The 26,875-nt window shown below is 41.2% G+C and overlaps 1 protein-coding gene across 6 annotated transcripts in view; it reads left to right on the forward strand.

The window, feature by feature from the left end:
- NEO1 (neogenin 1) overlaps positions 1-26,375 on the forward strand; it is a 197,787-nt gene extending 171,412 nt beyond the window's left edge. For 2 of the 6 annotated variants that reach the window (XM_068410464.1, XM_068410466.1), the window contains exons 18-29: positions 143-281; positions 2,949-3,056; positions 5,358-5,552; positions 6,216-6,248; positions 10,724-10,792; positions 11,622-11,769; positions 13,273-13,511; positions 14,228-14,320; positions 19,819-19,977; positions 21,301-21,555; positions 21,883-22,019; positions 23,674-26,375. In XM_068410464.1, the coding sequence (XP_068266565.1) occupies positions 143-281; positions 2,949-3,056; positions 5,358-5,552; positions 6,216-6,248; positions 10,724-10,792; positions 11,622-11,769; positions 13,273-13,511; positions 14,228-14,320; positions 19,819-19,977; positions 21,301-21,555; positions 21,883-22,019; positions 23,674-23,757 (1,659 nt within the window). In that variant the 3' untranslated portion in view covers positions 23,758-26,375. Of the gene's footprint in view, positions 1-142; positions 282-2,948; positions 3,057-5,357; positions 5,553-6,215; positions 6,249-10,723; positions 10,793-11,621; positions 11,770-13,272; positions 13,512-14,227; positions 14,321-19,818; positions 19,978-21,300; positions 21,556-21,882; positions 22,024-23,673 lie in introns of those variants that run through there. The other 4 variants (XM_068410467.1, XM_068410468.1, XM_068410465.1 and 1 more) reach the window with 4 other exon arrangements.
- Positions 26,376-26,875: the final 500 nt, after the last annotated feature.

Raw genomic sequence — 26,875 nt, forward strand, 5'->3', positions numbered from 1 at the left:
CGTTACAGAATTAACGACCATGGTGATGAAAACGTAACGATGCTAAAATGTTTTAAACACTTACCTGAGACAAGGGTGTTTTGGGAGCTGGCGACGGATCCTTTTCAGTTCAGAAGTTCCTGACGCTTTGTTTTTCTTCCAGACTGCAAACGCGACCACTTTGAGCTATTTAGTGACCGGGTTAAAACCCAACACCTTGTACGAATTCTCGGTGATGGTGACTAAAGGTCGGCGATCGAGCACGTGGAGTATGACAGCACACGGAACAACTTTTGAATTAGGTACTTCTTGTGTCCTTCTGGGAGGGACGATGTTCCTGACGAGATGAATCAAATCGAGTCTGCCAGAATTCTGGAAGGCGGAAAGCATGTATTTAAAATTATTATGCTGATGAATGTATGCTGGGGGCTTCTTTTCGTTATAGTTCAGTCAGAAATCTTGTTTAAAAAACAACAACATACTTCAGAATTCAAAGGGATGATTGCATGCAAAAGAATTTACATCAAATTACGGAGGAGTAATGAATAATGTACCACAGGTCGCGGGCAGGAAAGAATAAAGATGCGTACGCTCAAAACATCTCAGAAATAGCAAGTTAATAGCAAATACAGAGAAAATACTTTAGCAAATAATAATTAAAATTTGCTATGATTTTGATGATAATTATTACAGGGTGAGGAAGTGCATGAGGCAAATGAATTTAAAAAAAAAAAAATCCCAATAGAAATGGAGGTATGCTGATAAATCAGCCCTTAATTCTTGTTCTTCAGCAGGAATTGCCAGCTTGGGCCCACGGAGTAACTGCGAGATCCAGAACCTCTCTCTCCCCTGACCTGTCCCTCATTAGCTCCTTTTACCCCGCAGTGTTAAATGATCTTTATACAATTAGATCTCCTGCTTATTCTGCTTAGGTTTTTCTTTATGTGAACGGTAAGGACAAAAAAGAGCCTATCCAAATGACCCTGTAGTTCTCATGCTAAATTAAAATACAGCAAAAAAATCAAGTATGCAAAGAGTTGGTGAGATCATTCAAATATTCCAAAACAAGGAATAAGAAAAAGCAAAACTGGATAAAATCAGAAAGCTCCTAACTTACTGTAAAGGCCTATAAACCCTTAGTGAGCTTCGGTTGCTTTTGAAAACATATTGTTTGTCTTAGTTTTTGGTGGGAATTTCAGGATGTGGAGCCAGCTACTGTTCTGACAGCACAGATCTGGCCTGAGGCTCCTTTCCCGTTCCGATCGCTGTGCCCATCCCGCGTTAAAACGCTTTATTTGGTATTTTTACTGACACACATACAGTTCTCATCCATCATTCTACGCTAAGAGCGGGGACTGTCAAAGTTGCACAAATAAAGTTCTTAAAAGAGAATTTGAACGTCAAAAAGTATGGGAGCAAGGGCGAGATGCAGGAGGTCTCATTTCACTGAGACAGAAAGTAGATTTCTAGTCGGGGCGGTTGTGAAGAATATTTGCAAATACGACCTAAAAGCCTGGGAACTAAGCAGCAAATAAAAAAAAAAAAAGGCTAAATATATTTTCTCATAACAGATCTTGTGATTTATATTAGTCGCCAAATTCCTGAGTGCGTGACTCATTATTTTTGAACGCTCATGACTAGCAGCGTTGTGTAGGACTTGCTCCTTAGCTAATGCTAAAGAAAAAAACGGGATACTGGGTCCAGTGTTGGTCTGTGAATTAGTAATCTCTTGAGGGCTAGTCCTGATTTTTTTTTCCTCCAAAACTTACTGTAGGGCCTTGAATCACTCTTTACGTTTCTGTTGACCGTGTTGTAAAGTATTTGGGATAATAGTTGTAGTAACTTTTGAGCTTTTGCAATCCCTGGTATCCAACTGTTATTCTGCATAGGGATAATCTATACCAATCTCAGAGGATGGATGGATTAATTTCTATAGGTAGGATACATAAAGCTCTTTAAATGCACAAAGCGCTGTGTAAGCACTAAATGGTACTATTATAGTATTAAATATCCACGGCGGATTTACTTTGCTACGAGTTACCTCATTAGAAGTCTCCTGGTTTTCATAACGCGGCATTGCAAACCCTGGCTGGTTAATGCACCTTTGGAGATGTTGGCTCTGGGCATTGGAAAACCATTAATCTAAAGCCCAGCTGCATATTTTAGTTCACAGTGAGGAAAGTCTCCGATTTCAGCCTGGCGCTGGAGCAACTTGTGCCGTTTCCTGAATTTTAGGCAGGAGGAGGCTGATGGCAGAAGGAAGCGCTCTCCCCTTCTTTCCTTCTCTCGGTCTTGCTCTCTGGCAACCCAAGCAGAAAAGGTTGGACAACTGTGCTCAGCAAATATTTCTGGATTTCAAATGTTTCTGCGGTGCAGATTTCCTCGCAAATAATTCTTCAGCGAAGGAAATCAGCAGTTATGGATTCTGATTCTAAATCTCTGGTGGATTTATTTTGTTGATTCAGATTTAAGTGGCAAATTGGCATTACTAGGTCTTGGTCCCACCACAAACCTGAAAATACAGAGCTATTTCATATGCCTGTGCATATAGAATGTATTTATTTCATAAGTTCATGTAGTTTTTGTGATGACCGAAGAAAATTCAGGTTAGAAGTCATTGACCCCAGCTGTTAGAGTTGTACAAAGATGCCGTGTTTTTGAAGACACACGGACTCGTTCAGTCCTGAATCACAGCAGCTGCTGACAGAAATGCTTTGGAAACTGGTAACTCCTCCTGGAGAGGAGATGCTGCATTACACACCAGGTGGCATTTGCCAGTTGGAGTAAATCAGTAAGACCACTAGGCTGGTAGATTTATTTGAAGATTGAACATTCAAGAGTTTTTATTCTTGTACGTGCCTTCTTTCAATGGTAAAACACCTAAAAAGCAAAGGTGCTGAGGTGTCTTGTTTATGTCTGGGGAAACTGGGCAACCTGTTTCTGACGGTTTGGCTTTTGTTTGTTTGCAGTTCCGACCTCGCCTCCCAAAGACGTGACCGTGGTGAGCAAAGAGGGCAAACCTCGGACGATCATTGTTAACTGGCAGCCTCCGTCCGAAGCCAACGGCAAAATTACAGGTGCAGTTTGCATGAGCGATAGAGGCAGATATGAGATGCCTGGTTAACAGCAGAATATCATCTGCATATCTACGTGAACACATTCCATACTTCGTTTAGCCTAGAGCTAGCCAAGAGGTCTCTTATCTTCTTTGTCAATCTTTTTAGTAGCTCAGATTAATTATTTACTTTTGTACCTAGTAAAAATATATGAAGGTATAAACTAACTGCAGTGTGAAATTGGAGTCTAACCAGAAATATAATTGAAAGCTTAAGTATCTCAATAACCTTTGCCTTCATCAGCTTGTGCTAATCTAATAGCACGCCTCCAGAAATACATCTATAATGCATCTGGCCCATCGGTATTTTATTTACAAGGCTCCATCCCAGGGCTCTTTGTCGTCTTTGTGTCATTTTTGTGGCATGGAGCAGACTTAAAGTCAGTTTATTAGTCCCCTGACATAATCATTAGGCATAAACTGTCATTTGCCTTTGTAACTTTCACATAGGATAAATCATTTTACAGAAAATAGTGATTACTGTTTCCTTTCTGTAATTTCTGTTTGGATTCACATTCCTAAAGGCTGTTTGCTAGAATTCACTTCAATTTTCCTTTTTTTACTCCAGGCTTTAAGCTTAAAGCAGACAGGGGCTTACCCTGCACCAGGATGCCTGTCTGAGCCACTGGCACGTCTCTGCAGGCATCTCGCTGTTCATATGTTGTGTACATGTATTTTTATATTGGCTGTCGAGCAATTCTGCGTTATTATCAACAAGATGGTTCCTCTATGTGGGAAAGACGGTTTGACTGGAGAAACAAGAGCCTTTATCTTAACTGCAGGTTAAAGGACTTGGTTCCTAGCAGTGAGGATCGAGACAGGTGTGAAATGTAAGGCACAGATATCCCCAGGTTATATGTGCTCTTAAAAAGATAAGCCTAGCAAGTGCATACGTGAGAAAGGGAAGACAACGTACAAAGAGATCAGCATTTCCTTGCACTATGTGATTAGTAAAATTATCTTACACATTCAATTCTCCAGGTAAAAGATCTTCTTGCAGTGTCTATAGTGTGGAGAACCTTACAGTTATTCATCCTTGTTGAATGAAAACGTATAGTATTTATTAGTTTTTGCCTAAGCAGCAGTTAAGAGCTAATAAAATAAAATAAAATAAAATAAATCAAATCATTCTGTGGTACGTCTGAGTCCATCAAACATGAGAGTCAATGTGCCAGGGAAGCAAGGCAGGAGCTGCAGGGAGGTGTGGGCTGAGTGCCCTCTGGTGGGGAGAGGCAGAGTAATTAGTGCTCATTAACTCCACTCACTTCATTCTGTGCATCGAGTAATTCTGTAAAAACTATGTGATGATGTAATTCCATGCACTGGATAGCGTGTCTGTGGAATACTTGTCTTTTCAGCTCCGATCTGCTTTAGATGTGGATAGGATGGATGTGAAATACTGAACTGTGCTAATCTGGAGTCCAGATTTCTATATTATATAGTATAATTGCTGACTAATCAGTGCAGTTGTAAGTTAACTCAGCAGTCTCATGCCTCTATACTACATACGGTGCTTTTAACTGTCACTATATAGATATTTATATATCTGGTGCTCTGTGGGACAAGGGAAGCAGCAAGCTGTGCGTGACGCAGCTGATGACCCAGCCCTATATCGGTGCAAGTATTTATTTCATGCCGGGGCTCTGGTGTTTCTTACACAAAAGTGTTATAAAGCTTTTACTTCGTATTGGTTTGTATGTGCAGTATATATTATATATAATAAACACTTCCCATACCTTTCTTCTGTGGCATGCTGATGACTTCAGTTCTCTTCAGATTATTGTCGTCTTGTTAATAAGCTGAAAAATAATAATTATAAACTATTAAACACATGTTCTTCTGCTGTCCATGGGAATGTTTTGTTGTTTTAAGGTTAACTGTTTTCTCTAAATATTAATCCTTTGAGGATGTTTTGATAATAACAGCTTTATGTTCTTTTATGTTATTTGGTTGATGAACAGGTAAAGAGATGGAAATGAGGCATTTCTCCATATTCAACAAACAGTGGTCAAAAATCATTTTGATGTTTTAAATTGATTTTTTTTCCTCTCAACGTATATTTTGAACAGTTTAAGATTTAAGATGGGAAGGCTGTCTAATATTTCAATGCATTCTTAGTCTTTGAAAAAGTGAGAATACACTTTCAGAAAGCTCATAATCATTAGCTGTGCAAATAACATTTAAAATCAGTACTTTGGCTGTTAGATTTTATCCTTTTACGTATAAAGTTGTTTTGTTTTTTTTTTTTATTTCCTTTGAATAGGCTACATCATTTACTACAGTACGGATGTGAATGCTGAAATACATGACTGGGTTATTGAACCCGTCGTGGGAAACAGACTGACCCATCAGATACAAGAACTGACCCTTGACACGCCGTATTATTTCAAAATCCAGGCCCGCAACTCCAAGGGCATGGGGCCTATGTCGGAGGCGGTTCAGTTCAGAACCCCGAAAGGTAAAGGATCACGTGTATCTAAATATCCTCCTCCTCGTTTGCTGAATGCCACCCCCATAGGGATAACAGACCAGTAGCATGGTTTTTATATTTAAACTGGAAAAGACAGGAAGATGGTGGAGTTTGACTAGGATGAAATCTTCTATTGATTACATATGCAAATTTTGCTTAGCTTTTTGATTAATTGTCTTGTTTCAAAATTACTGGTGGGCCCTTAGATCATCTAGTTATTAATGCCAAAAGTCCATGGCCTAAATGTGCTTTTTAGAAAACTAGTTTTTAGTTGCTGTAAGATGTGTCACGTCTGTTCACGCTGCAATAGGACAGCGCAGCAGGTCTGGAGCTGGCAGCCAGCGCACAACTGCTCGCTGGTGATGTGGGTGATCTCATGGTGTGACACAGCAGGCTCGTAAATCAACAACTGCGTGGTGATGGGTAACTAGTGAAATAGTACAAATGCGTGATAGCCTGAAAAACACGTACTCTAAGGGGAGGTGAAAAATAAACTGTTATGAATAGATTTTCTAACTACTTTTCCCATGTGAGTATTGGTGGTTAGAAATGAGAGCTTATGCTGTGTGAAACTTTAAATTCTCACTCTCACTCCTTCAAGCCTTGTGATCTTTCTCTTGTTTTTTTCCTTCCCTGTGCTTGTCCCACTAGCTGAATCCTCAGATAAAATGCCTAATGATCAAGGTAAATGAATAGCCACGCTTTCTCTCTTATTCCATCCTTCACCCATTTTGTTTTTCCTGTCCATGTGCTGTTGCATTTCCTAAATGAAACAAATAATCTGCTGCCCTAACTGTAAACAAGCAAGTTCCTCATGTGCTTTTAGTAGTGGAAGAACTGGAAGTCCTGTTTGTGGTTTGGGTGTTAGGAATATAAAGTGATCTCTGCAGTCAGGTGTCACGTGAAGGGACGAGCGGGTTGTGCTGGAGCTGAGTCACTCTGTCAGGATGAATCTGGATGAAGTGATGCTCCAGCCGCCCTCTGACCGCTGCAGCAAGATCTCGGTACACAGGGGTGGAAGATCAAACGCTTATCTAATTAGCACAAGTGCTGCTTTGTGAGCTCTACAGCTATAATTATTTTCCTAATAAAGGAAAGTATGTCTGCTCTAGAAAGCTTTTTTTGCAAGAGAGATTCTGCTTGTCAGCTCGTTTGGACTCCAGACTCTCCGGAAGAGCAGAGCATTAGCTACTAAAAGCCCTAAGGTTTTCAGATGCTTGCTTGAAAAATGGCAGCTTTGAGTTTACTACATTGCATTATAAGGTGGATGTCCCAGGGCTATTTTTGCTTTCTTCCAAATAACCTACAAGCCCAATAAAAAGGGGAAGAATTGCTCTAAAGGGATGAGTTTAAAAGGACACTGGCAAGCAGCTTAGACATACAATTAAATAGATCCTAAAGGGGTTGAGAATGAGCTTTTGGGGGTTTTTTTTTGACTTGCTTTTCAACTTGTAACTTGGAAGTAATTTATTAAATATGCTTTTACCTTGTGTACCAAATAATGCTGATAGTAGACAGTTAGGGAGTAAATTCATACCCAGACTTGTATAGCAGAGATGCTAGGTGAGATCCAGGCTTGTTGGGGGGGAAGCAGTGCTCACTGTGTCATCATTAGTGCCCAATGGCAAGTGGAAGGGACTAGGGGAACATTAAAAGGTTTTATTTAAAAGTTGCTGTTTTCTCTTCTGCACTATTCTAACCTCATTTCAGCAGATAACTAAATCTTCTCATCCGTCGTTATCATCCTAAAGTAACATATTCTTCTAGTTACAATTTGATCAGTATTTATCAAATTCTGTAATTTATAAATCATAAAAGCCAAGAGAGTTTTGTTTCAGAATTCCCATAAGACCAGTGGGAGATGATAAATCAGGGCAGTAGGTCAAACGTAGAAAAGGAGAAGACGAGGTGAAGAGCAGTGACAAGATCACTGAATTGCAGGATTGTGTCCTTCAGGAAAGTCCTTCAAGAACAAGTCCTTCAAGACAAGTTCTTTGAGACTGGAAGGAACAAAACTACAATGGGATTGGCCTCAGTGGTTCTGTCTTTTTTTTTCTCCCCTACTTTAATGTTTTTCTTCTGTATTAAGCACACCATATTGTTCTTCCACACACTTCTACAGCACAGAGCTTGCGTTAGGAGAAGTTAGTGGCCGTTGCTGTCGGGCTTCAAGGAGTTGCACTGGTTAAGCAAAGGTTAAGGTATCTAATCCTAGTAAAACTCTTCTAAAGTAGCACCAAGTAAAAATATGTTGTGTGGCTGCAGATACCTAATGGGTAACATGGAGATTGACAAGCTAAAATAAAAAAATAACAATTTCAAGTAAATGTTATGTTAAACTGCTCCTGAATGTAGAAGGAAATGAAAGAACCTCAACAACAAACTTTGTAAGGTCCTGGCAAAAAGGCCGGTGTCTGTAGAGAAGATGCAGCACATGTTTCTGCTTGTACAGAGCACATCGTGTAGAAGCAACAAGCTGCTTCCGAGAGGCGATGAGTTACAGCCCTTACGCCCACATAAACCACGGAGAAGACTCAGGTCACCTTTCAGGTTGCACGGCGTAAGAGGAGCTCCCCAGAATTTAAAGGCTGAACTGCTGATCCCTGGTTTGGGGAATTAGATACTGAGAAGTGTCTTGGTTAGGTACCTACATTTAATTGTATTTTGAAAACTGGGCTTTGTGTCTGGTCGTTATCTTTGCTTTTTTGGCAGTGTGCAGACACTGACACCCCGCAGTCGGTGCCAGCATCAAGGTCCCTGAGCTGCCACGCTCTACGAGCATCAGGGGCCAAGTAGTTGGTCCCAAGGATGTCCACACCCTTAGGAAATACGACCATAGGCCCGAATACTCCTTTCTCCTTGTCATTGCCTTCCAACATTTTTATCATCTAAATATGATTTATATACTTGGTCACATACACACACACGTATCGGGTGTATATAAAACCTGCAGTTGGCTCTGTGAGTACATACACATTGTTCCAGGGAGTGCAGACCCTGTGATACACCGCACTGACTCGGTGTGTTACACCCACGTGGTCTGTGCAGGTGACTTGGTATATCTTATTATCCGTTATTTCATGTCATCTGTTAACTTCAGTAGCAAATATTTCAATTTTCTTTCACGGTGTTATTTAGGATATTGAATTACACTTGGCCAAGCACAGGTCTTTGCAGAGCTCATTAGAAATATCCCTCGTGAATAATGATTCTGCAATTATAATTCTTATTCTTATCAGTTAATTAGTTGTTAATCTTGTTAATTTGTGCCACATTGCTTTTTTATTATGCTATTTTTAACAAAGCATTGTACAGCACTCAGTCAAACGTTTTATGGAAGTCTAAATATAGTATGTCTGCATGGTTACTGTTACCGGCCCAATTTATAACTGACATTTAGTTTGTTTGAAATTACCTGTTTTCACTAAAACACAAAGATGGGCATAAAGTAGGCCAGCATCTCCTGTCTGTCACCTTTTCCATGATCTTGGCCCCAGCTGCTGCACTAAAAATGCACAGGGTGTCTTATTTCTCCTTTTAAAATATTGTCGGTTATTTTTATTCCCCCCTTCTCCCACAGCTTCTCTGCTGCTCCAACATATCTTCATAGAGGCTTTTTTTTCATGTCTTTTCAGTGCAAATTATCCAGTCATACAGATGTGAATATATTAATTACAAGCTGTTTAAAATTCTGTTAAATTATCTCATTGCTGCTGCAAAATTACTAGTCCAGGACTTCAAAAAGAGTCTGAATGCAGTGTCCTCTCTAGACTGGCAGGTGCAATATCTCCTATTCATGATGGATTTGTCCTGCAAATGTCTTTTCCATAATTTTAGACTACATCTAACTCCTTGCTGTAGACATGTAACATTCCCTCTTGGTGTCCTTCTCGGGGCTGTCAGTGTTCTTCCTGGTACCTTTTGCTGTTTTTACCAATTGTCTGTATTTCACAGTGACTAATTTACAGACTTGGACTTCAGGTTCACAAGGACCATTTGTTACACACCCTTTAACACTTACTACTTGTTGATTAGAGTGGATTTGTAACTGAGAAAACCCTTCTCCTGGTTGTGGAACTGCCGTATTCGTGGACTTCTGGGGTTTAGTGGTTTTGGCCTTTTGTGCGTAACGGTGTAAAAATGTGCAGAGTCTTACAGATTCCTTAACAAGAGGAATGTTGTTCCTTGCATCTTGCTGTATGTTTCCCCTACTACAGTATTTTTATTGTTCGTGGTTAATTTTGCATTAGTGCATTTTAATGAAAACACAGACGTGAAAGAAGCAGGGGTTTTGTATCTGTGTCTGCAGGAAGCGTTCTGCTCCCTCAGGAGGGGTCTTAACATTAGAGGTGAACTTGTGACTTCAGGCCTCTCGCTGCGGCAGCAAGTGGTCTACATTAGACCTGAATTATGCGAGGGGAAGGACTTGCAAGAGTCAAAAGAGGATGGAATTTCAGTTGGTAGGTCAGCTCTTGCATTTAGCGCGTAGGCACCACCAGCAGTCGCTGAGCTTCTAGAGGGGCTGTGTAATTAGTTTGTAATAATTGAGGTACAGATAGAGTTACTTCTGTTGTCATCCTATAAACATAATTAATTTGTTTTCCCAGGTTTCCCAAAAAAAACCCAAACGTTTTTGTGATACTTCATTGTCACTTGTGGCGAAGGTGAAGCAAACAGAAAAGAAGGGGGAGAAGTTGAAAGCAAGTTTTTATGGATAGGCAGGGACTTAATATTACATTTACCGTGCTTCTGATCCTCTACTTACTCCCAGTCTTCCACACTTACTGTAGGAAGAGAAACCTGTATAATTACTATTTCAAGATGATTAACTGTCTGTATAAGTGTGGCAAAGCCATGCTATATGCCTGTGTGTTACTGCAAATAATTTTTATTATATTTTTAAAAAATGAATACTAGTAGAGGCTCCTAAGCTTACTTAGGAAAAGAGTAATGGAGGAAACTAGTTATTAAGTAGTTGTTTTGAAGGAGCAGTTCTCGTCTTGGAGCAACACAGTTGCTGGTCAAAGCCAAATCATGTTGCAGAGGAGAGAAAAGGAGGAAAAAAAGTGCTCACAGTGGTTCAGAGAAGTTCTGAAAGTTTATGTGTGTGTGTGTGTTTATATATGTATATAAAATTCCCACGGATACAACCTTTTCAGCTTCAGGATCTGCAGGGAAAGGAAGCCGCCCTGTGGACATCGGACCGGATTACAAACCACCCCTTGGTGGTAAGTAAAACTTTTATAAAAGTTATAAAACTTTTCAATTTAAACGCATTTTCTTGCGGTGTTTCACCGAGTGATGCTATATCCCACCGAAAATACCGATTACATCTGTTCAGTAACTTTTTATGACGATAGCTGTTCCCACTCATACTTCTGTCATAGCGTTCGTGCCTGCTGTGTGGGGTATATGGAAAAAATACCATCGCATGCATTTACATTTCTGTCTTGATAAGCAGATCTTGTTCCCAGTTCAGTTTTAAATGGCTGCTATAGCGCACAAGTGTAAAATTAACTCAGTAAGAACATATTAGGAAGGAAAAAAAAATCATCTTAACTCCTTCTTATTAGCACTGTGCATTGTGGAAGCCTTGCCTTGAGGTAACACTCATCAGTGTTACACAAAATGTGTTTCTTTCAGAGGAAAGTGAGCGCTGCAGACTACTGACACCGATTCCTGTGGTTATTGGCTCCAAGGGGATGCCTGTAGTGCTATCGTTTTAGCAAGGTCCCAGCTTAACTCTCCTCAGAGTCTGAACTATTGAATTTTTTTTATGATAACTATTTGAGTAGAGTGAATGTAAATTTTTATAGTCTGTTAGTGGGAAATGGATCTATAAAGCATCTTATAGGTTTAACAATTGTACCAAAACACAACGGGCAAAGGACAGAACAATAAGGAAGCGCTTCACTTGAAACCCTGGCAGACAAACCCATCTGTCTCATTCTGCTCATCTGTGTGACTCTAGAAGCCTCTGCTGGGCGCTGCTTGCTTCGGATGGGGATCTTTTCTATATCATAACTAACCCCTTGCTCCCAACTCAAACCTTTACAGGCAGTAACAGTCCCCACGGAAGTCCTACTTCGCCCTTGGACAGCAACATGCTCCTTGTAATCATAGTATCCGTTGGAGTGATCACCATCGTGATAGTGGTGATAGTCGCTGTCTTCTGCACTCGTCGTACAACGTCTCACCAAAAGAAGTAAGCTGCCCGGGCGGCACTTTGCCCTGATCTACCTTTCTCACTTCATTCTATTATTTAATCTTTTCTTTATGATGCTTTAGAGTTTATTAAGTCTTGTGGGCTGTAAAAATTCTGTTCTGACAACGGATTAGTAACGCAGTTTGAATTCTTGTGTTCAGAAGATGACATGCATCACTACAGCTAAGTTATCATGCGTGTGATGATGATGTTCTGCTTTTCCTAGACTGCTTTTCCTAGTCAGCGTTTCAGAGTTTACAAACCATCAAGAGTTTACAGGCAAACTGGGGCAATGCTTTCATGTGTACCTGCACTTGCCCTCTCTGAGGAGAAATTATTGTTTCAAATACTACGATTATGTGGCGTTTGTTTTTACAGTACTCACAACATTTTCTGGCGAATGTCTTGCTGGAACTTTACATGGTCATTCTCATTTTGCACCAGGCTCAGAGGCAGAAATAATTTGGGCAGAGCAGCGTGCAGGCCTGGCTGTTCTGTTCCCAAACTCGAGCTGATCCATCTGTGTGAGCTCAACAGCTCAGGCAGATTCTCACTTCTGTTCTTAGCAGGTACTTCACTGCATGGAGTAAGTTTACAGGCTGTGCATGATAATATCCAATTTTTCGATAGGTTACTGGAGTGGAATCTGAACCTGGTACTAGAGCCCTTAGAAATGTGCTCCAAAATCCTAAATATTTAGGATTTAGTGCATCTGAGTCCTTCCCTCATTTAGAGCATCTGAGTTAAAACTACAGGAGTGATGCTTCTGTTTATAGGCTCCTGAAGGTTGTATCTGCATGTTCTTTGAAAGAACCGAACAGAGCTGAAAGCTTTTTTTTAAAGTTTAAAAAGACTCTGTTATGCAAAACAGAGTTTTAAGAAAGTGATTACAAGCCAGACTTAGAAGATAATCTCCACTTGCTTTGCTGAAGCTGAACCATCCTGCAAGAATGCCAGTTCTTCAGGAGAGGAGAGCAAGGATATAGGGGTGATGGGCTAGGAGCTGGGGGATGTGCTTGGGAGAGGGCAGAACTCATGGGTCTGTGCCCAAGAGACGTATTTTATGTTCATGTCATTAGTCTTGAGAGTTAACCACCCTATCGGGATAATTGGCTATTAGCACACTCCTGCCACAGCTATAGTTTGAGGTTGTTTGTAAGCCCTGGAGTACGGGCACAGCGTGACGTACGGACACGTCATGTTTAGAATATTCTCTTAATAACTCTTAAGTACCGGAAACTTAATTTTTGTTAATGAAAGCTCAGAGCCCAGTTCTGCAGCGTGTGGTAGCATTTGCGACCAATTTCGTGGCGTCAGAGTAGCAGAATACGCTTTGAGATGTCAGATGTGCTTATATGTAAAATTCAAAGCGTCCTGCCCAGTGGGTGGCTTTTGCTCAGCTGGATACAAGATCTGAAGGAAATCTCAGTGAAAATTTGCCTTTTTCAACACGTGAAAGGAAGCCTCCATCTATAGAACATGTCATTTGTTTTCCTTCCCAAGGAAACGAGCTGCCTGCAAATCAGTCAATGGGTCCCATAAGTACAAAGGCAACTCCAAAGATGTCAAGCCTCCCGACCTCTGGATCCATCATGAAAGGCTGGAGCTAAAACCCATTGATAAATCTCCAGATCCCAATCCAATCATGACAGATACCCCAATCCCTCGCAACTCCCAAGACATCACCCCAGTTGATAATTCCATGGACAGCAATATCCATCAAAGGCGGAATTCCTACAGAGGTGAGCTATCAATGAGTACTTTGACCATGGTGTTTAAAATTAAATACATTTTACTGTACGTGGGGAAATCTGACATATTATGCAGTTACCCTTAGCTTTTTTGGTTCTTATTTTCCAAGTAGTGAATTGGGTTTGTGCCTAGTTTATAAGACTCTCTGAAAAGGATGGATCATGTTTTAGTGAGAAAATTGAGTGCCCAGGAGTTAAATCATGAATGTCCCTGGGGAAATACTGATTAGTAATCAGAAGATCATCTAACAAGTGTTTCATATTCAACTGTTGAGAGATGTGTGTGACATTTTTTCAGCAGTCAAACACACAATTGGGTTTTGGTGCTTTAACCAGCTATTGCTCAGCTCTTCAGGTGTGGGTGAGTTTTCAGTCAGTGAGTGGTTAACTCGTTAATGCAGCATGTTAATCACCCCTATGTGTGACTCTTTGTGCTGCCACTCACTGCCCAGAGCTGTGCTGCCAGAGGTTTGTGTTTGCATTAGGGCCTGGAGAGTGTCTCCAGTGCCCAATAATCTTGACCCTAACCTGTCCTCTTTTCCACCTTCTAGTGAAGGATGAAAGAGCTGTTTTTAGCAATTCTGAGTCACAGAACTGCTTCCAAACAGGACAGCCCAGAAATAAAGAGAGGAGGATTGAAATCATCTGGTATGGTACCACAGAAGTCTTCCTGCGATGGTAAATAACCTTTAGTGTTTTCCTTTCAGGGCATGAGTCAGAGGACAGCATGTCCACGCTGGCAGGAAGAAGGGGGATGAGGCCCAAGATGATGATGCCTTTTGATTCGCAACCACCTCAGCGTAAGTCAACAGCCCACCTACCAGCTGGCTTGACATTGGGAGCACCCAAACAAGCCCTGTTGATAGTGCGTGCACAGGCACACGTACTCACATAGCACCTTCCCGCTTACTCCTCCTAAATAATTCTGTCATATCCGCAGTGGAAACAGTTTAAAGGCAGCATCCGGAGTCGCTTATCGTGGAGAGCTGGTTAAAAGGAAGGACTGAATATCTGTATTTGAGCGTGCAGGAGGCATGCTGCAAAAGGGGGGAAGAGTTAGGAATGTGTCCAGCAGTCAGTCTGTCTGTTCCAGTCTCCAGCAGTGGCAACTGCAGGTGCTTTTGAGGGAGAGCCTATGAGCCTGGCTGCCTTTTACAGTCCATCCCCTTTGTACTCTGCCAGTATCCAGCTGTTACATAGGAATCGTAGAGAGCTGGTAAACCTCTGTCAGGTTCTTCTCCACTATTAGTTTTCTCCTCCCCAGACCAAATAGTCATAGCCTTTTTAGCCTCCCCTCGTGAGGCAGCTACTCCATCTCCTTTATCACTTCAGTTGCCATTCTGAGAACCTTCTCTAACTTTACTACATGCTTCTTGAGATGCAGAGAGGCCAGAGCTGCTCACAGCACTGCCAAGGTCTTCCAGAGCAGGAAGGTGTCCTCTGCCTTGTTCTCAGTACCTTCCTTGCTGAATGAGGAATGTTCTGTTGGCTTTTTTGGCTGCTGTTGCATATGGAGCTAATGATATCAGAGACCTGCCAACCATATCTCCAGAAACCCTTTTACTGAGTTGTAACTGCCAGCTCTGAGTGCGGCATCATATAAGTAGTTTGGATTATTTTTCCCTTACTGAAATAGCTTATTTAGCTGTGCTAAAGTTTACCTGCCATCTTTTTGCCTGCTTACTCAGTCTTCTGAGATCCTTCTGGATTTACTTGCCATCAAAATAGCATTTGACTACCCCAAAGGCCTTAATATAATTTCCAAACTTGAAGATTTCTCTGATTGTTTCCACGTCTGGGTCACTGAGAAAGAGAATTGATTAAAACCAGTCCCAGCACTGATACCTGGGGAATCTCCTGCTGACTCTCCTCTGTCTTGAAAACTGATCATCAAGCCCTTCCCTTTGCTTCTTCCTATCCGTAACCAGCTTTCAGTCCATAAAAGAGCTTTCCCTCCAAGAGCAACTTAGGTTTGTAACTTTGGAGTGGACCCTTGTCAGAGCCTTTTTGAAAATTTAGCTGTATTATATTCACTGGTTCCCTTTATTGACGTATTTACAGGCACTGTCTTGAAACTCTGAGGTTAGTGAAGCAGGGTTTACTTTTACAAGGACTCCTTTTAGGCTTTTCTAAATGACCATGTTTACCCCTGTCTGCAGTGATCTTATTACTCTTACTACATTAATATAACTGCTGTCCCCACTGCATGGACAGCTCTTTGTGAAGTGGTCCTTGACCAGCTGTAGTTTACAGTCCACCCTCATCTGGCAAATCAAAATCAGTATGGATTTATGCTAAAATGCATCATCAGGTGACCTTAGTCTTCATTCTGGGCTCAGGAGCAGCTTCAGAAACAACTCAGCTGTTCATCCAGTAGGAAAGAACTAAGAGAGCTGGGGCAATAGATCACCACGTGTCTCTGTGCAAGACATCCCCACTTGTGAGCTAGTCCCTAAGTTACTGAGCAGAAGAAATGGCTCTGAAGGAGTAACACTGCTCATCTTTTGGGAAGGATACCAAAAGCCTGCAAGATGTACGCTAGCTTTGCTCCACCGTGTGTCTATTATACTAGTTTATTAGAACGTGGATAGACCGCTGATAGGGGCTGAGGTTTTGCAAGTCTGGCAAGAGCAGACTCTTAAGTGAGGAGGATGCCTGGTTTGTTATTTTTTATCTATTTCCCTGATTTGAGCAAAAGTGAACTGAAATTTTCGTGATGCAGCAGAAATCTATTTTAATTATTATTATAAAATATTTTAAGAATTAAAACAATATGTGTAGTTTTCAATTGATGACTCTGAGATGGAAAGGGACACAAGTAAAAAGTACAAAAGTTAACAGGCAGTGACAGAACTGTTGAGGCAAAATTACCCAGTGCTTATCTGGCCTGAGCTTTAGACTTCCCTGAGCACTATGTTCATGTTCAACCCTGTAGCCAGATAATTGCTACCACAACGTCTTGTGTTTTATGGAATGATTTCAGGCCAGTCCGTTACGTTTCAACTTTCTAACTCCTTGCTTTATTTACCTGAAGGGAGTGCTTGGTTTTCTTGGCCTCTACGTGCTTTTTCAAGTGTCCCGATGACCTGATTAGCTCAGTTTGTGACTTTTTGACTGTTTCCTTGTTTTACAACCTTTTTTACAAGGTAGTATCCTTTTTCTTGGCTTTAAAATAAGTAGTGTGATGCTCCTTGTTTTCTCTCAGTTTTACATGTATGAGGGAGGAGTGGAGGATACAGTTTTACACTAATCATCTTTACTCCAATTAGTTTCTTAAAAGTTTGTTTGCTGTCAAATACGGGGGTCTAACATTGCACCTACTGGATTCTGATGATTTCCATGCCAGGTACTAGACCATGGTGAATTCAGACTTGTGTGACCTCGTAACAAATTCAGACTGCCAGAAGTCTTACCTTGCACTCTTCCGTTTTCTCTCTAAACGGGATGCAGCATGGGATACCCGTAGCATAAGATAAACTCATACAGGAGCCCATGCTGAGAGCTCCACAGAAATAGTGTAGCAAAGTACCCCTTATATTGTTATTCACTGAGAAAGATACTCAGATCAATCCCACACAGGATACATATTTTAGGAGGTAGTATATTGCAGTTTTACCTTTTGATGGTGTTCGAGCTGCTGTGATAATGCTGGCAGATAGAGCTGTGGATATGATTTTCCCTTGCAGCACTAAACCCAGCTGTGACATCCCTTTTTGATACCAGCCCTGCTGTGTTCGCTCGAAAAGCCGATCTGTTCTCTGCCTCTTTATTAGATATTGCCTTGCCCGGAAAGAACGAACCAGACACAGACCCAGCTGGCTTGGTGTGACAGGATAGCGTGAGGCACTACACGTCAGGAAGGATATGGAAGGTCTTTTGGTGCCTTAGGGCTTAAAAATAATTTTTGTGACTTTGTTTGACTTTTTGTCCTGTTTGCAAAAGCTCTGAGGGCTTCCAACTGTACATTTCTATTTTATAGTGTGTGGGAACATTAATGTAATATCTTTAGATACCTTTTTGCAGCAGCCACACAGAAAACTGACACGTGAGGCCCTTTCTCAGCTAGGCAGGACCATTTAGTGTCTTTAAATCTGTGCCTGCAGATACCGTCCAGTTGCGTTTTTCCCCCTCACTGTAGCATTCAAACTAGTTATTACTTTTTAAATACTAAATTATCCTACTTTAGTATGTTCAGTTTTAGTATAATTTACAACAATACAACACAAGTGGTGTAGGCCTAGTTAGTTCCTTCTTTGACAACTGGAAAACCAAAACTCTGGAAGGGTATTAGGAAGCAAAGGGCTATTTGTTTCTTAACACACCACATTTCTCTTTATCCTGTTCTTTTCCCTTCCTTGAAATTCAACAGTGCATCATGATCTTCACTAAGAGCTGGTGGTACAACATACTGCTTTTTGCTCTGTAAAGCTAGATGTGATTTAGGCCTGATAACCCAGCAAAGTCTTAGCAAAACCCAGCAGTTTAAGCTGGATGGCTCAGGGGCAGGGCAGACTTTCTGGGGACATGGCTTCTCACTGGACCAGGTTTTCCCCACTTGCTCACCATATTCTGCTTTGGACAGGGTTTCAGAGCTACTACAATGTTGCATTCCTCTCCCCATCTCCAAGCTTTTAGGAAATGTCTTGCAAGGTGTAGCATGTGTGCATGATTTTTTATTGTGGTTGCAAACCCAAGCAGGCAGCCTCTTGTACTAACATGCATTACGTTTGAGAGTGATGTAAATGCGTGCTGAAACACAGGTGTAGACCAGTGGTTTCTACAAATAGAAGTAATTAAAATGTTTATGCCTGGAAAATGTTATGCCTTAAAGACTATATGCCTCCTACCTTGCTGACATGTCAGACAACTCCTGGTGTCTCTGATGACTGCTGTCTCTGGTGGGTTTCTGATCTCCAAGCTTTGTGGGTTATTCCTCCCTTTGCCAGTTCCCTGCAAGACAAAGTGGCATTTTAATCTTGCTTGAAGCTCTTGGTGAGAATATCTGACTTTTCACATCCCATTGACAATCTCACAGGACTTAAGTCTAGAACCTGCTGATTGCGCAGTATTAGAGTTTAGTTACTCTTCACTTACACGGGGTTGATAATGACGTTAGCTTTCTGTTGGCGTAAACTCAGTGGGAGAGAGAAATTATTTATTACCAATAGCTGAAAATCTCTCAGTACATTGCCTCCACTGGTCAGTTCCCATGTCCTGTCCTGCTGACAGGCTGTTTTCCAGGAAAGGAGGAAGTCGGAGGGTTCCGATTTGTTTAGCCAGCCTCTGAGTTCAAACCGCACACAGCAGTGCGAGACGTCTTAACTGAACTCACCGTTACAATGATGGATTTGTGCATCGTGTCATTCCTAGAAAGTAACTTTCAAAGGCAGCACAGCTGGAGAATTTCCAAAAAAAGGTCAAAAGAAAATAACCAGCCACAACCTTTTTTTTCTTTAGGGTGCTAGGGGTAGCATTTTCCCTCCTGTTTTCTGTGTTGAGACTCTTTCTTTTGGATGATTTTAAGCAATTCAGTGTTTTAGTCTGACATAAGAACTAAATTCTGCGCATGCTTTTCCTCCCAGCTGGGGAGCAGTGAGAGTTTGTTTTGCTGTTATACAAAAGAGTGAGGGTAAAGGATGATTTACATTAGGTATAAAATTCATGTCTTCAAAGAGGAAAAAGAAAACAGCAAGATAAAAAAAGAGGGGGGGGGAAGAAAAAGAGGCTTTTGGTTTGAGGGTACTGGAGCAGAGCTTTGCTAAGGACACACAGAAGGAATGGATGGAGCCTTTGGTGTCTTGTCCTACTCTTAGCATTTGTCTTGCGTTATTTAATTAACCAAAGATGCCACATTTGGTTACAATGTTAAGAAATTCAGTGACAGCCAGCAATTATTTTGGAATCTGAGCTCATATGTCTCCTGTATTAGGTCTGACATTTATGGCACAGCATGAAACACATGGAAGTTCTAAAGGGAGCTGAACTTCATTTGTCTCGAGCGTAACAGAAAGCGCTTGGCAGATACAGCCAAGAGAGATGCACTTTCTGTGCAGGGAAATGAAGAGCTCTGCCTCTTCTGGGGCTTTTGTGTCTTGGCGTGGAGGGAGCTAAAGGGTTGGAAAGCAGAGCTGGAAAATTGGTATTGCAGCATGTCATCTTGGTGTCATTGTAAACCCGCTGAGCGGTTGGCTCTCCTGTTCAGTGGCTCTGTGGGAGACGGGAGGGGTAGGGTGCATTTCAGTACACGTGCATGCTTGTCTGTTTGTTAAGCATTTTTCTGTCTTGTATTCATTCACAGCTGTGATTAGTGCTCATCCCATCCATTCACTCGATAACCCTCACCATCATTTCCACTCCGGCAGCCTCGCTTCTCCAACTCGCAGCTATCTCCATCACCAGGTCAACCCGTGGCCGATTGGCACATCCATGTCCCATTCAGACAGGGCCAATTCCACAGGTGAGATACAAATCATCAGGTAGATTTTATTGTAATGGATCAATGAGTGAAACATGTGGAAATCAAAGCCTGACACTTGGTCAGTCTCCATTGTGGTGGTGTATGAGAGGCAGAGTGATGGGTTTAAGTACAGACAAAGTCCTTGAGAGGTTGAGATTTCTTGTGTAGGTCAGATATTGATCCTTGAGATACGTGATGATGGAAAAAGCAGCTTAATGTTTTATATGTGACTTCAAACAGGAAGATTCCTTACTCTAAAGCCTTCAGCCCTGGAGTCTGAAACATCAGATTAAATCTAATTTGAGCTACTTAATATGATAACTTTTTTCCTAATTAGTTGTGTTTAAAACCGAGAGAGGGCGAAAGTCCAGCCTTTGCTACTGAGAGCTGACAGGAGTTAATCTTCCTGAAGGAGACAGAAAATTGTGGTGATTTCTAAGCAGGCTCGAAGCACCATCATTTGCAATAGTTTCTTGTCATGTCTCCAGCGCTCTGAAAAATTCTGAAGCAACAGCATTGCTAAATTGCACGTAGGTAACATCTTGAGATGAAGGGAATTCTGAGCTTGGCTAGTTTAAGGTCTACATTTTAATTAAGGTGCCACAGCCCACAGTGTTGTTTCCTTATGAAAGCAATTCATGAGGCTGCAAATATACAGGCAGACATGAGAGGCAGAGGTTTCCTTGGTCTGTTTTTATCCTTCTGAAGTGACAGCTCTCACAATCCAGATCTTCTCCTGCATGTGGTCTGAGTAGGATCACGATGCCCTAAATTCAATATACTGTCTCGTTGTTCTCTCAGATCCGGGGGGGAGCCTGCTGCAGACAAACAAGTGAAGCCTGTGATTTCAGTTTAGCTTTCAGCAAGTAACGGGATTTCAGGTCTATCTCAGGAAAAAATCTGGCTCTTTTGTATGCGCTACAGTGATATATGCTTCATGTTCTACCTACGTAGGAATGCCAATACTGTGAGATACTAAGGGTAAAATGAGAATAAAGATCGGTGTTTATCTGAGGGCTTATTACATCGATGTAGCTGTTTCAGTGCAAAACGGTTAGTTTGGTATTATGCCTGAGGAGCCCTTCAGTTCTCAAGCTTAGTTAGTTATCAGACAGCCGTTGTTGTTCACCTTAAAGCAGGACAGTTACACAGAATCAGTGTTAGCTGCTACACAGAGAGATAGTTAGTGTGTGAATTCACTTCTTAGCTTATAACAGCAATCTTGGAGAAGGTACTTGCCAACACTACTGGTTTGCTCCCATCTGACCACAGAGAATGTTTCTGTTAAAGAAAATAACCCACTTTTTTTTTTGTCTCTTGTAGAATCTGTTCGAAACACACCTAGCACGGACACCATGCCGGCTTCCTCCTCTCAGACCTGTGCTGACCACCAGGATCCTGAAAGCACCCCGGGGTCTTACTTGGCTAATGCCCAAGAGGAGGATTCGGCTCAGAACCTCCCTACGGCACACGTCCGTCCTTCCCACCCGCTGAAGAGCTTTGCGGTGCCAGCAGTCCCGCCGGCCGGCTCCACATACGACCCCGCGCTGCCAAGCACACCACTGCTGACCCAGCAAGGTGAGCGGGGCACAAACTGGAGAGACACGCTGCCAAAAAGAGAAAAAGGAGGTTTTAAGTAGAAATCAGAGAAGCTCCTTGAGGAGCCAGGGGTAGAGTTGGGTATCAAAGGAAATATGTCAGAGGTTGGAGTGAATTTTGGTGGTGTAATTTTCAAGGCCCTTTTCTTTTATGTCCATAGATAAACTAGAGAAAATTTCTAATTCAGCCCTCCCTAATTTTGAAGTGTTCATTTTCCTCCAATAGAATCCTTTTTATTCTCCTACTTTCTAAATAGTCAAAAGAACTAATTAACTGAGGCATAACTACATAACACTTTATTTTCAGCTCCTAACCATCCCGTTCACTCGGTGAAGACTGCGTCCATTGGGACTTTAGGAAGAACTCGACCTCCTATGCCAGTGGTAGTTCCCAGCGCCCCTGATGTGCAGGAGACCACCAGGATGCTCGAGGACTCGGAAAGCGTAGGTACTCTTACACTGCCAGTGCCTTTCTTTGGCAGTGCTTGTCAAACCATAGTGAATCTCTCTTTGTAGGATGCTTGTGAGCTTAGTGATGTCTGCACTAAGACAGAGGAGAATGAGGCTTCTGACTTGCATCCTGTTAAAGTCACACAGCTGCAGCTTCCTCTGCTGCTGCAGAGCATCCAAAGTGTCATTGCGGATGGAAAATGTAGCATTAATGCCAAAATGTTTAAAGCCATCATCCCAAATCTGTTTTTAGATACTCCTATGAAAGCGTTCTGACTTTATTTTGAATTATTTTTTCTTCTTTTTTCTTTTTTCCTTATTGTCCTTTCTTTTTGTCACATGGTTTTTGTCACCCTCTAGATTTTATTTCTGTATGCGCTGGCCTAGAAACTGTATTCATGCTTGATTTGGTGCACTTTTTGCCCTTCTATCTAGTTGTCACTCCTACTTAATTCTTTTTTTTTTTGGTTGGTACCAAAAATATACTCAGTTTATCCATCAACAAATTTGTAATCTTCAACTATAGCCATTAATAAATTTCTTCATTAATAAATCAGTACAATATAAAGTCACCACAGCCCACTAAATACTAGTTAACTTGTGAGTTGTAAAAATTAGGATTAGATAGTGATTGGAATTGATTCTGCTTTGTTATGAGAGGCTGCAGGAATGAGTCCGAGTACTTCTAGCTCACTGCTATTTATCACTGTCAGTAGTTGGAAGATAACACGTTAGACACAGGACAGAGGTGACTTTTCTGGTACAATCCAGATTGCTTGGTGAACTGGAAGGTGCCTGCTGCCTTCATTTCTATTTACATGAAAGAAAATGTTTGTTTCTAGAAGTAAAGGAGGCGAGGGTCAGAGTCAGGGTTGAGGGCTCCACTCTGGGAAGGACTCCAGTAGCTTTAATATTAGACTCTAGCCTGAAGGTCTAATAATGGACCTTAAATATATAGAGCAGAAATTATCACACTGGAGTTCTCTTGCTTCTGATTTGGCATGAGCAGAGCCGGTACTGGAATAGCCTGTGCAGCCTGGCTCCTCTCCTGTGAAAGTGACGTTGAGAGAGCAAAGAGGGTTTGGAGAAATGCCCCAACAACATAAGGGGTTGAAAACTACCCAGCACTGGGAAAGACTTGGTCAGCTTAGCAAAGGGTTTGAGCTGAACTAGTTCATGGTGTCTATCTACACACACAAGCAGCTATCATAATGCTGTTATCAAGGCAATATAGATTGAGGCTAAAAATGGAGTATGATTTGTAGCAAGCATAATGATTCTCCAAAGAGTTTTATCGAAGTGATTCCTTCGACCTTCTTTTCCAGTTAAGCTGGGAAGATTTTTCTAAAATACCTGCTTTGGTTCAAAGGAAGCTGTTCTCTTCAAGCAGGAATTGATACAAGGAAAACAGATGATCACAGTCTTAAAAATCTGAACCTATGAATCACTACTGCAAAAAGATCTGCCCTTAAAATAGAGAGTTGTTTCCAGTTATTAATTCCTGTTACTGTTGATAAATCTGCTCATTCATGTGTCAGGGTCACAATCTACACCAGAAGCACTGCCCGTTTCTTCTTCTTTGTTATTCTGTCCCTCCTTAAAGAAAGCAAGTCACCTTGTCAATAACTTTTTATATCATCTCCCACAGAATTATGAACCGGACGAGCTGACCAAAGAGATGGCCCACCTGGAAGGACTTATGAAGGACCTTAATGCCATCACTACAGCATGACCACCTTCACCAGGAGATGACTCCAAACAGTTTCACAAGTCTTGGGACTCAGCCTTGGAAGACAAGGAATTGTACAGAGGAAAAAAAAAGAAAGAAAAAAAAGGGACAGCACACGAGAGCATACACAGAAAGCAAAGGAACCAACCAGTGCATTTGTGTTACAGCTGGTCAAAAAGAGATGACCTTTCTTGGCATCGTCCTGTGATGAAGTCATTGCCAAGTGGAATTCCATTTACCTGCTGAGACCATGCAGGATGGGACGCATCGGGCTGAAATCCAGCATCCAGACAAAAGAAAAAGAAGTGGACTTCACGGTTGTTTTTTTTCTGGTCAGGTTTTGTCTCAGTGGTGTGATTGCCCTGCCTTTTCAGTGTTGGACATTTGCATTTATGTACAATTTTATTTGTGTTTTTATTTTATCTTTTTTTATAAAAAGGAAAAAAATATTGTAATCAAAAAAAAAAAAAAGGAGAAACTGTTGTTTTTCACAGCCTAGACTGACGTTTGACTGCTTGTTCTATTGTGTATGAAAATTCATTGCCAGCGTGGGTTGTTCTGTTTTGTTTTTTATTCTGCGTATAATTACGTCCCCTTCTGGCAGTTAATCCATGGCCTTTTGGGATGCTGCACTGCTATTTGTAAGCTTTTTTTTTATTATTTTTATATTATAATTATTAAAGGCCTGACTTTCTCCTCTCATCACTGTGAGATTACCAGTCTGTTTGAATTGAAATGTAATTTGAAAGGCTTGTTTGTCGCTTTTTGTGCAGTTTCAATATTTTGAGGGGGGAAAAAGTAGATGGGGAAGGGGAGGGGATCCAGTGGGAGGTTTCATTATTGTTGTTTTCCTGTCTTTCTACCTTGCCTCGAAAGCCTGAAGAAAAAGGAAAGCATCTTCTGTAATGTCCTTCCTTGTAACTTCAGCGTACTGTGTCTCTGGTTACTGAATTGCAGTGAGAGTCTCATTTAGAAATATTAAAAAAAAAGAAAAAGCCTCCTGTAAAGTGGGGTTCCTTATGTTTAGGTGACACTACAGCTTATTTTGGCAACAGTGCTCTGTTTTGTTGGTTTTAGTTTAAAGATGGCATCATGAAACTTTAAAAAGTGCAGGTCGAGCGCTCATTCAGCACGGAGAGCTTAGCACAGAACTGTGGACTTCTCATCACCAACACACCCCATCATCCCTCTGAGAACACTACATGTCCACAGGATCCTTCAGCAGTAAATCCAGCCCCAGGGCAATTTCTCTATCCCAGGCCATGGAAACAAGAATCCTTCTCTTCAGGATTCTTCAGAAACATAAGGCAAAAATGTATTTTTTTACACTTTTGAAACCATTTGAGAAGAAAAACAGTATTAGTGACTCAGGTGCTGTTCACATATCTGTCTAGAAAGGAAGGAAAGCTAAAAGGGAACTCCTAGATGAGGGGAAGGAGAAGGTTTTTTTGTTTTCTCCCTGTATGGCTCTGCCATACTTTGTGAGGAAGAATGGTGTAAAAAGAGGGAGTGTATTTTAGTGATAAAAGGAAAAAAACAATACCCAGCTGCCTAACAAACTTGTGCAATTTCACTTGTAAGATGAAAGGAAACTCAAAACTTACTGCTGGTTCAGATGGGGAATCTGTTCCTCCTGAGCAGTGGGATTTGGGATCTCCGAAGCTCAGCGATGCCGATGGAGGACGCGCAGGTAACGGGCGGTTCGGGTGCGGGGCACTGCTGTAGTCCGCAGGGCCTCTGCTCGATGGCTGCACCTGTTGGAACAGAACAGGAACTACTGTCATCTGCTTAAATTTAAAAAAAACCCCACAAAACAAGAACTTTGCTTCATTTCTTTTATCCATGTGACTAAAGCTCTGGGCCCATTGTCATAGTCCCCATCCCTAAGAGAAGGGAGAGCCAGTGAATCAGCCTGGGCTTTGGGTTGTAGTTTTACTGCCTGGACTCTCTGTGTTATCATTTCTAGGACATTTGCTGGGTTTATTTATTATTTGAGACAAGGGGAGGGAATCGAATGAATGGCACCATGGGCCACCCGGATAATTGAGGTTTGGACTTTTAATCGATACAATTCAGGGCAAAAATAAGCTACAGAATATGTATTTAAATAATAAAATACTCACCCTGTCCTGAAAGGAGGGGATGGATGTTTTCCTTTGCCTATTTTTTACCTATACCCAAAGAAATACCATCATACGTACACAGTATTCTTAGCTGGTGGGTCTTTGTGAATATTCCTTACGTATAACACCATGAATGTTAATATTGTCATTGGATTGGGGGAGGGGGAATATTTTTAATGATAAAACAACTGTTCAAAGTTGGTTTTTTAAGGTTAAACTAAAAAAAAAAAAAAAAGAAACATTTATTCAGTGTACAATCTGTATTGCACTTTTTCACATTTTAATGCTACGTTTTTCTTACATATCCTGTGATTTTAAATTTGGAACATTGTGTATCCTTGTAGTGTCATAGTCAAGCTGTTTAGTGGCAGCTTCCCTCAGAGACATTTGGGGAAAAAGAAAACCAAACCTGTATATTGTTTTATGATTCTCATGTAGAATAATTTTGAGAACTGCTGTAGATGTCTACCTTTCTGTACAATTTTTTTTTTTTTGCTTTTCTGTAGTATTTGCTGTATACTCTATGGCTTTTTTTAATAATAACTTCATGTTTATTATTTTGTATTGGACATCCAATACACTTTTTTTAATCCAGTCAAATTCTGGTCTGCTTGGAGAGTTTGTTCTCTTTTTCATTATTCCTGTACCTTTTTTTTTACCCCTCCTTCATCAGTATGGTGACCAGGTTTGGAATTTTACTCACACTTTTTTTGTTTTGTGTTTGGGTCCTCCAGAGAAAGAAGAGGAACTGTTATTCCCCCTCCCATCTTTGTGCAGCCACTGAGCATGTAGTGTCTGTCTGGCTCCATTTCAATAGCAAAAGTATCAACCAAGCACCAGAAGGAAGGGTTTCAAATTGGCACAAGTACATTTAATAGCCTTGGTAAACCAGTAAATCACAGAAAAATAACACTATAATTCTTTGAATATAGCACATTCTGCCTATAGATTTTAAAGTGTAGTAATTGATATCCTTATTGTTACCCTTATGCTAACTC

Source organism: Nyctibius grandis, chromosome 11 (assembly GCF_013368605.1).
Source record: "Nyctibius grandis isolate bNycGra1 chromosome 11, bNycGra1.pri, whole genome shotgun sequence".
Lineage (NCBI taxonomy): Eukaryota > Metazoa > Chordata > Aves > Nyctibiiformes > Nyctibiidae > Nyctibius > Nyctibius grandis.